The sequence below is a fragment of the Gavialis gangeticus genome, unplaced genomic scaffold (assembly GCF_001723915.1).
Source record: "Gavialis gangeticus isolate Ggan-Ray unplaced genomic scaffold, GavGan_comp1, whole genome shotgun sequence".
Lineage (NCBI taxonomy): Eukaryota > Metazoa > Chordata > Crocodylia > Gavialidae > Gavialis > Gavialis gangeticus.
In genome coordinates, this window is record NW_017728992.1 from 192155037 (window position 1) to 192165828 (window position 10792).

Below are 10792 nucleotides of genomic sequence, written 5' to 3' on the forward strand. Positions count from 1 at the left end.
TCAAAGTTGTGTGTGTGTGTGTGTGTGTGTGTGTGTGCGCATGTGAGAGAGGGAGAGGGAGAGGGAGAGAGAGGGAGTGCAAGTGGACTCATGCATGTTCCCCTCTGTCATGCAGCCTCATGTAATTAGAATTTCGCACATGCTATCCCATGGGCTGAGATCATTCTTCTTTGACTGTGTCTACATGAGACACTTTACCGCACATTAGCCTAATCTAATGCACAGTAAAACATCACCATCTACAGATGGCATTTGCTGCACATTAGATCAGTCTAATGTGCCATTTGCTAGTACCGATACCTACAGGTACTAGGAAAAAAACTAATGCATCAAAGTGCACATGTAAATGCTGACAGGGGGTGGGAGCTGCCTCTGTCTCTGGGGGCAGCTCCCAGCTGCATGGAGCTGGGGATCACAGCCTGACTTGGGGCAATGCTCCATGGCTGAGCAGCAGCACTGCCCTGATCTCTCCCCAAACTTTGCTTGCAGGCAGTGGAGAAAGCCGGGATGAATTTGCTGGATCAGTCTGTTATCAAGAAAGGTGAGGAGGCGTCTACCCACTCAGCAGCCTTGGGCCCTGCTCCGGTGTCTGGGGCCGGCTCTTGATGAGTGCCATCCTCTGCATCTTGGGGCTGCTCTGCCCAAGGCACTCTGCCAGAGGAAGGGCAGCTATGAGCCGGGATACTTCAGCCTAAACCCCATGGCACACCACAGCACAGCACCCCCAGATGCCCCATCTTCCTCTACATGGGAGGAGATGCATGTCCCTCTGGTCCTGGCACTGCTGAGCTTCCACCTCCACTGGCACTGGACAAGAGCCAGAGCATGGGCTGGGGGATCCCAGCTCATCTCAGCTCTCCTCCTGGCCAAGTGCCTTGGTAGGCAGAGTGACCCCAAGGCACAGAGGGTGGCACTCACTGAGAACTGGCCCCAGACACCAGAGCAAGGCCCAATGCTGCTGAGCAGTCAGTACCTCCTTACCTTTCTTGATGACAGGCTGATCCAGAAAGTTCATCCCAGCCTCCTCGACCCCCTGCAAGCAAAACAAGGAGAGAGATCAGGATATTGCTGCCGCTTGGCTATGGAGCACTGCTGAACCAGGCTGCAATTCTGAGCTATACATGGCTGGGAGCTGGCCCCAGAACTGGGGATAGCTCCTTCCACCCTCCCCTGTACCCCCTGTCAGCCCAGGCCTGGCACCTGGGGAGCCTGGAGCTCCCCCTGGCTGCTTCAGATGCGCAGAGCAGGACCGGACTGCTCCTGCCAGGCTCAATTTGCTTTCGACCTGGGTGCATGTGTAGATGTGCACCCGGGAGCACTTTAATGACCCTGAATTATCTGCGCAGAAAATTCAGATGCATTAATTGCACGTGTAGATGCACCCTCTTTCCTTTGGCATGTGTAGATGTGCCCTCTCTCTCCCTCTGGTACTCTTCCCCCTGGTTGGAGCCTTGCAGAAGACTCTCTGGGAGATAGCAAGGGTCTTTGTGGAAGATTACAAAGGAAGAACAGATTGCAGAAGCTGGTTGGGAGAAAATGGGCCAGGATCATACTGTCCAGTCCCCTCTCCCACACATCCCAAAAACATTGCGCTGAGACTGGAACAGTGCCCTAAACTGTGTTACATTTCCAATGCAGTCCCTCCTTGGTGGGAGAGGACTGCTATATAGTACTATGGCCCAGGAAGTCTTAGGAAAGCTACAAAGACGAGGGAGACAATGCTGGAAGATTGAATCCAATATGGCAGACATGGGCCCTAATTGCCATGGATATGGAGGGTTGAAGGTGGGCCATTTTGTGGGAGGTCATACCCTGCTTCCTCTCCGGGAATTATTTGGGGCAGCCTGGGAGGGGCTCCATGCAGAGGGTTTAACAGAAGCAGTGATGTGGATGGAGCATCTGTTGGGGGCATAGTGACACTGCAAAAGACAATTATTTTCAAAGGGGTTGCTCTGGATTTACACTTGTATAGCCAAGGATCCTACCTTTTCTCTCTCTCTCTAAGCTTCCTTACATAATCCCCTGGGACAGGTTGATTGCATTTTCAGGGCCAAATGTCTTACATACTTTATGGGTTTGGTGATCTTATGTTATACGATAGGAGAGGTTATGAAGGTTAAACTTGGATTAATGAAGTTCTGTTGAAATACGCCTGAGTCGCCTAGTGCTGACATGAAGTTTAATATAAAATGGCATTCACGGGCAGAAGGAAAATAAAGTTGCTGTCAACTTGAAAGAATGGCTACAAAACTATTTCTACTCCTTTTGGAGCTTGCCAAGCTAGTAGTAAAAATAGAGCCTGTTGCATAAAGACAGACAGACAGTCTCAGCCTCCCAAACTCCCAGACTTTCCTGAGACCTGGAAAAACTTAGCATGTCCCGAGCGGGGGAAAACAATGTCAAAACCGAGATGCAACCGCTAGCTCTCATAGGCAGTATTGTGTCAATAGAAACTTATTGATGGAAACCCTACTGCATTTCTGCATCCATTTTCTATAGATTAATCCAGCTGAAAATTAATTAATGTCCCTGAAAATTTACCATAGATTGCTCTAATAAATTACCCTTTATGTCAATTACTGGTCATGGCATAATGCTGGTTTTGAATTCTAACCTCCAAATGGAAACTGAAAGCAATGTTAAAGTTACAGTGATTGAAGATGTTTTGTAATACATATACAACACCATCCTGATGAGGCTCTCCAAGTCTGTTTCCAAGGTGGCCAAGTATTTTCTGTATTACACAGATCATAAGTAGTATGTGCATATGCAGAAGGACAAGGACAGTTGTGTAAAAGGGTGCAGCTGCCAAAATCTGTGTAAGTGCCCCAAAATGCCACTGACACAGCTAACTTTGTATAAGTGCTGCTTACCTACCCACAGGGAGGTTGGATTAGTATCAGAGTACTTCAATATTTGCCTGCACTCCATCCCCCAAAACAGGGGTGGGCAAAATATGGCCCACAGGCCAGATCCAGGCTGCCAACAGATTTGATCCAGCCCACGGGTGGCTGGTGGCTCCAGCCACTGCATGGTGCTGGGAGGGTGAGTGGGCCTGCTTCCACCCAGCAGCATTAGGCATCAGCTGTGGACCTGGGCAGGGCTTCTACCACAGCAGGTGGGCAGCAGCATCAGTTGTGGATGCTGCTGGTAGGTTCAGGAGCCTGGATGCAGAATCTGCCAGCAGTCACAACTGACGCCACTGCCTACCTGGTGCAGCAACAGCTCCTGCCTGGGTCCATACCTGATGCTGCTGGCATCGGGGCTCCGAGCGTGAGCTTCCCCCATGCTGGGAGGGCAGTGGTGTCAGCTATGGATGCCATGGGCAGGTTTTGCCTCTGGACAGCAGAGGAGACAGAGATAGAGACAAGGGAGAGACAGAGGGAAGGGGGGAGACAGAGGGTTCTCCCCAGGTGAGGGAGCCATGGGAGAAGCCCCCATGCCTGACCTGCCTGGCCCCATGCCCTGCCCAGCCCCAGCACTTAAAAAAAAGCCCCATACTCACTGGTAGCAGGAGTGGCGATTAGGCCTCATGGCAGAGCCTCCCCTGCACAGTGCAGGGCAGTGGGGGGCGTCAGGAATCACCGCCCCCCACCTGCTTGGCACCTGTGTGGCAGGTTACCCCATGGCACGGATGCAGCACATCTCAGCAGGGTGCCGTGTGCTGCCTGGGAGCTGGGGCCGCTGGGGCTGAGTGCTGCCAGGCTCTGCCGAGCTGTGCTGCACCGGCACGATGCAACAGCTGCAGAGTGGGTGCCAGGCAGGGGTGGGGGGATCCCTGCTGCTCCCCACTGCCCCGCGCTGCATGGGGCACTCTGCCACGAGGGCCCAGAGGCCCCAATCACCGCTCCTGCAGCCGGTGCATGGCGCCCTGCTGAGCCGCGCTGCACCTGCACCATGGGCCAGCTGCCACGTGGGTGCCAGGCATGGGGGGTGATCCCCACTGCCCCGCACTGCACGGTGGGGGGTCTGCCACAAGCACCCAGAGACCCCAATCACTGCTGCCAGAGCCGGTGAGTGAGGGGCTTTTATTTATTTTTTAAGTGCTGGGAGGCTGGGCTGGGCAGGGGACGGAGCTGGGCAGAGCAACCATGGGGGCTTCGCCCACAGCTCCACCAGCTGTTCCTGCCTCTGCCCCAGTGGTGGGAGGTGTGGGGGCTCTGTCCTCCTGCCTCTGCCCAGCCGGCACAGGGAGGAGGCATCAGGGCATAGCCCCTGCTCCCAGCACTGCTGCGCCCACATCCCACGCCCCTTTGCCCCCCTCCCTGAGTAACACGTCCCCCATCCCAGCTGAGCATCTTTTCCCAGCCCCAGCCCCAATCACTACCTCCCGCATGCTCTTAGGGGGGACATGGCCCTGTCTTGTCACATGCCAATATTCACAACTTTGCACAGGACAGGGTTGTTGGAATTAGTAGGCTGAGATTTCAGATAAAGGTCTCTGGAGCACTACTGATCCCTAACAACATCTCACGAGATGCCAGTAAAGTACCTAGCCAGGCTGAATCTCTCTACTTCCATTAGCTGGGAAAGAGGAATTTAGCCAGCTCCAGTCTGAGCTTCTAAAGAAAACCAGACTTCAGCGAGAGGCCCAAGTCCCAATCTCAAGCGTCAATGGGTTTGCACAGAGAAAAAAAATCTATGTGTTTCGTGCCTTGCACCCCGAACACTGCAAGTCCAATAAGAGGTAAAGCATTTTCACTCCGGTTGCCTTTATTTAGGCCCAGCATCAGTCTGAGCTGAACCAAACAAGACAGAATTGACAACTGCCAGGTCATCACAGTTTGTTACCGAATCATTTCTTGACAGAGAAGTACCGTAGCACACTCCTCAGGTCTCCATCCAGTCATGAGCCTCTGATTCTTCTTAGACTCATCACTTCCCACCACCTTAAATACAAAGAAACCAAAATTAATCTCTCGGGTTATGTTTAGCTTAATTTCCAATGGCAAACAGTATGTGCTATAAGGAATACCGCACATTCTCTGCATATATTTAAGCGGACGAAAAACGAGAGAGAACAAGGCAAGATAATTGGCTGCCTACCTTCCTTCATTTGTGTTTTGAAGGGCACCCATATTCAGCAGCTCTCCCCTGATGCCAGGCAATCAATCAGTCTGTTCCTTGTGGGTCTGTCTCGCTAGAGCCTCCGGGTGCAGATTTCCAAGTGCCCCAGGCAGTAATGTGCTGTCCCTTCTTTTTGTCATTGTCTGCTTTCCTTCAGATTGTCTGTTGGTTTGGTTTTTAATGCCTAATTGCTGCTGACAATCTGGTTCCACGGCTTCTCATGGCTGACATTTTCAATTCCAAGCTATAAATAGGCATTGTTTGCGGGAAGAATTCACATCCATCTGACAAAGACATGCCAGCTAGCTCTATCTCCTGGTTTAATACTTTGAGTTTTTTTGGAAAAAAATGTTAATGTTCTCATTTTTTTTTTTTTTTTTAAAAAGGATGGGGATTAAAAGTCTATTGACAAAGTCACAGCAAAGTTTGAAGAATGGCTAAAAGTGCAGAACACAGGTCGTAATCCCAAACAGACTCATCGAGGCATGCTTGGAGATAACATGATTGTTCCTGCTCAAAGCCAGCTGGATAGCAGCACTGGGAAGCTGTGCCAGGCATATGCATGCATGCACACACAGATAAGGACTTGTGAATTGACAGCAGGCAGGCAGAAGTTAGTATCGGTTGCTATAATTATGCTCAAGAGATTTCTTCAATTAAAAATGCCATCGTGCTTGGTGAGCTGGACAAGCAAATCTGAGCCAGAGTCTCATGTCTATGTCCTAGAAGCTGTCCCTGGGCAAAGAATTCATGAACTGCTTTAAAAACACAACCCCAAATATACTTGTGTGTGCACTGAGCATGCTGCTTTGGAGATACTCTCATACCAAAGTCAATCTGCCAATCTTCTCTCATGCAATCTTCTCTCGTCTAGCACAAAAAGGCCACAAAGAAGTAGGGTTTTCACTGGGGTGGGGGGAGGAAAGACTGCTAGCCACACTGTTGGTTTTTCATATTGCTTTCCCAGCTTTGACCCAGAAGTTATCACAGAAGGTCTTCTTTTATTCAGTCATTAGAAGCCTGTTTCCAACTACTGTGACTTTCTTTAACAACGTCGACAAATTGTGGCTTTCCCCATTGGTTTCATACTAATCTGTCAGAAGTCATGATATCCTAGGACATGCATCAGACTTGCTTACCAGACATGGTATTTCTTTCTACTAAATGACAGACATTGAGTCCTCCTGACACAATGACCCTTTACCCTGCCTGTGACCCTGTGGATCCTAGTAAAGAGCACGGGATACCAATGAGAGGAGCGCTTTGAGGAAGGGGAGAAGTATCAGGATCCTATTCATTGTCTTCCATTCGGAGCTCCCTTCTAATCTGGAAACCTCAGACCGCAGCCTGCCAAGGCCATAGGGCTCAAGCCCACAGGACTAGAGAAAGCAGACCAGGAACAGCACAAGGACTAGGGCTGGGCTTCAGCACAAGTTCCCCATGTCACAGAGACCACGTCTTAAAATCCTTTTCAGGCTGATCCCTGAACTCCAAACAGGCCTAAGACCTGCTACCACTCTACCAGGTTTGTGTGCAAGGTGAGTGTGCCCGGAGGCTCCTGCCTTGAAATCAGCCCCCAGCTTGAGCCCTCCTGAACTTGGCGACACTCCAGTTTGTTCTTCCAGCTCAGAAAGAGCTGAGTTCATCACTCAGGGCATTGCTGCGAGAAAGTCACCTCGCACACTCTCCTGCTATGAGATCAGCCCAGGCAAGATCCTCATCAAGACCTGTCCTTTGACATCAGTCCAAGGTGCTGAGCATGAACTCATTGCATCCTCGCATCAACCAAGTGAGATAGACATGCTTAGTTCCTGTGGACCATACGGGAGCATGGGGTCATACAAGCATGGATTAGTAGACCGCTCAGGCTTTTCTGAAGCATTGAACACCGTAGGCCTGATTGATAGCATGAACTGCTTACTCACGCTTACTGTGGAGTACAGCGGTATGGATTCATCACATGGTTAATTGATAAGGCTGGTACCGGCCGGTTTAGAATAGGCCTGTCCAAGGGGTGGCCCATGAGTTACATGCAGCCAGCAAAGGGTTCAATTGTGGCCTGCATTGCTGCAGAGGCTGCTGTGTTGATGTGGCTCCAGGACCCGGGGGGTGAGCTTTGCTGCCCATTCGCCCCCCTCCCCACCCTCTTACCTCCTGCCAAATTTGGGGTCTTCTGTCACGGCTGGCAACTCAAACCAGCTGCAGCAGACATGGGATAGGAGGGATGGGGAATGCAAGTGGTGGCACCATTCACCTCCTGGGTTCTGGAGCCGCACCAGCACGGCAGGCCAGCAGCTGCACTGAGAAGCCAGCGCCCTGCTCCTGGAGATGAGGCTCATGGCCCACGGGTCCAAATAAACTGGAGAGCCCTGGTGTAGAATAATAAAATAACAGTACAAGAAGTGCAGTGCTGTCAGAAAAGGAAGTAATGGGGACAGGCACACTGAGCACAAGATGGTGCCATGCTGGTCAAAAATGCTTTAGGATGGCTAACAGGCACAACATACAGGACAGGCCAAGATGTCCGTGGAATATAACACACAGTTTCATTTAGGCAAAGTGTTTTGCTCAGTAACATGGCCTGAGCTGTGCTAAAGAAGAGCTGGGGAAAATTGGGATCTTGTGTAAGGCCTAGGGGATATGACATGGGAGGTAGGCACAAGCACAAGGAGGTTCTCTGTGGTTCTGTCTACACATGAGCTTTACTGACCAGCAGACTAATTTGCTGTGCAGTAAAGTGTCACTGTCTACAGAGGTGCAGCAATTAGGCTGGAGTAGTCTAATTTACTGAGCTGTCAGATAGTCCCATCAGACACAAATACTATCTGATGGCAGAGTAAATTACTGCAGTTAAACTGACATGTAGACAGTGATGTCTGGATTAGTTTACTTTGATGCAAATTGTACCGTAGTTTATTCAGTCGCATTAATTGCATGTGTAGATGCGCCCTGTAGGTATTAAATTTAGCTCAGTTTTTGTCAGCAGGTCCAGCCTGGGGTCATTCTTGCCCCCCTGAGGTCTTCAGGGGATGCACAATCTGCAGCAGCACAAGCAGCATCCTGACACAGCACAAGCACAGACCACACAAAGGGAGGGACAATATTTGCTGTCTTCGCAAAGCCGTTCTCCCTTGCTGATCTTACAGCTAAATAGAGCTAATTAGCTGGGCACCTCACACAGGCTTCTGCACCAACTTCATTCAGTGACTTTTACTTCACAATATTTCCAAACTTCTGTCATTTCAAGGGGCAACTGGTCAAGTTAAACACACCAGAGATCAGGCTGTGCCCCTGGATGATGACATCTGGAACCCACTAAGGAACCATGCTTATAAGCTGGAGGAAATGCTGGAGATCGGCTATGGGGAAGGGGGATGCTGGTATTTCCTGCAGATTGGGGCGGGGGAAGTTCTGCACTTCCAATGAGGACTAACCTTTAAGGGCTAGGGCACCTATCCAACCACCACCAGGGAATCAAAACAGAGGTGAAGTTTAAGAGCGAGGACAACTGGGGATCCAATTGTGATCCTTTATTGACAGGCACCATTGTCCAAAAGGGAGCAGACACCTTGGAGCAGAGTCACAGAGAAGGCTCCCATATCTCCCGGCTCAGGAGCTGGTGACGGAAAAGCAGAGACCGATATGGACTAAAGCAGAGCAGGGAGACGCAGCTTCAGGAGTGCGAATCTTCATTAGGGGACTCCGATCACTGCGAATTAGCAGACACCCCAATTGAAAGTGTGCTTTATTTCTTGGGGGAACAGTTAAGAATAGACTGTGCACTTTTCAGGGTGAATGAAGTGAAATGATCGAATGCTCACACCCTCCCTCCCAGCTTTTAGCTAATACAGTTCAGGGAGAGAGGAGATAGTACCCTGGAGGGTGAAGAAGTCGGGAATGATTGGGGGATGTGGGGGTCATAACAAGTACTAGCAACAACAGAAAGCATAGAAAGGAGAGGAAGGCAGAGTACCAGAGGGGGTTGGAGGGTGGGCACGCGCCCAGCTGGTTCGAGGAAGCAGGAGATGGAGGTGGGGAGGAGAGGTAGATCTCCTGCTGGTCTGCAGCCTGACAGCTGTATTGCCTGATGGGCAGAGGATCAGCATGAACGAAGTTGCATTAGTATGAATCATGTACAATATTTTGAGGTTTCTGACTTGAAATAGGGAGAAAATGGGGCATATGAAAAAAAAAAGGAATCCCACATCTATGAGGCACAGCTGAGAGCACCTGCCTCCCTTCCCCCCCCACCCCAGGACTGGGCAGCCTGCACGAGCAGGGAGAGGATCTGTCCTGCCGCAGGTCCTAGGCCAGGGCGAGGGTGGAGTGAGCCCTTTGGGGAGGCTTCAGGCTGAAAGTCAAGGTACAAGAATCAGGTATCACGAAAGGACTCAGCTCAATGTTAGCTCACAGAAAGGTGCTTTGTATGGGATAGAAAAAAGTTTGACCGAGGCTCAGATTTTAAAGCTGCCTGTAACATTTGGACGTCCAGTTCGGATTGCCGTTAGTAGTAGATTAATCCTTTTAAATAAACATACAAAGTTAAATAAAAGATGATTACTTTTATTCCAGGTTATAGCTAGGGAAGTAATCATTTATGTACACACAGGGTTTGCATTACACTTTGACTCAGGTTGCTTAGCAAGGCGTGGGGTGGGCCAGGGGCTGAGCAGCCCTTGGGGGGGTTCTGATGTCTTATGGGGAGCCCTTCATCTCTTATGGGGTAGGGGTGGGCTCAGGCCCCCTGTAATCAAAACCCTGCCTACACCAAGCCAAACCAAACCAAAGAGAATGCATTTCACTGCAGGAGGTGCCACCTTTGCTAAAGTTAAAAGCTATTTAAATTCTTGTGCCATTACCCAAACCAAATCTCAGTGACCTTTCAGCTTGGCCACTCATAACTGTAGTTGGGAAAATCACCTTCAGGCTGATTACCCTCAGCTTCCATATGGTTTAACTCAGCTAGGAGACTCAAGTGGGATTTATTGGGCATGTCCACATGTTAATTAATGTGCTTTAGGTAATGCTCATTAAATCTAGTGCCTCCCTTGTGAGCTACTAGAAAAATATGCATTCGCCTGTTTTAATGCACATTAGCTAAAGAGCATGGGGGGGGTTTCGGATGCTTTCATGCTCATTAAAATAGGCTAATGCGCATTAAAGTGCACGGCTAAACACGCCCACTAACTATATATTTTGGGGTCCAAATGTGGAACCAAAGGGGACAAACCCACACATACCCTGCAACTGAGTACAAAGCTTCAAGATCTGGTGTTCATTTTATTGTATTTTTACTATTAAAACTTGTTTTCTTAATCTCATTTTCATTGTTTTGCATTTCTTGTACAGCTAGTTTACAATACAGACAAGGATGAAAAACACAAGAGTTTATGAGGTCACCAGCTCAGCAGCTCGAGACAGCTGGACTGACTGAAGGACCTGGCTCTTTCTGCGGTGAAGGAGCACACTACAGTGACATCAGGGGTTCGGGACGGCTCTGGCTGGCAGGGTTAGCATACAATGCACTTCCCCCCAGCCATGAACTTCAAGTAAGCAAAGGTCCAGATGTGAGGTTCACAACTTGGGTCTGTCTCTAAGATGGGCCTCATTAAACCCTGGATCCAAAAGCCTCTTGGAACGTGGGAAAAGTTTGAATCCAGACACATATGGTGGGAGGCAGAGATAGAGCGGTGCCTGAAGAATGAGCTTTTTGCAGTGGAGCAAG

General features: G+C 49.9%; 1 protein-coding gene and 1 long non-coding RNA gene across 2 annotated transcripts in view; both read right to left on the reverse strand.

The window, feature by feature from the left end:
• Positions 1-10792, reverse strand: part of HHLA1 (HERV-H LTR-associating 1) — a 43454-nt gene that overhangs the window by 12774 nt on the left and 19888 nt on the right. Inside the window, exon 9 of the mRNA XM_019519606.1 lies at positions 982-1033. Within this exon, the coding sequence (XP_019375151.1) occupies positions 982-1033 (52 nt within the window). The remainder of the gene's footprint in view (positions 1-981; positions 1034-10792) is intronic.
• On the reverse strand, positions 4696-5462 carry LOC109299926. The gene is made up of 2 exons (XR_002098060.1): positions 5047-5462; positions 4696-4889 (listed from the first exon to the last, which is right to left on the reverse strand). It is a non-coding gene; the product is annotated as an uncharacterized LOC109299926 (long non-coding RNA).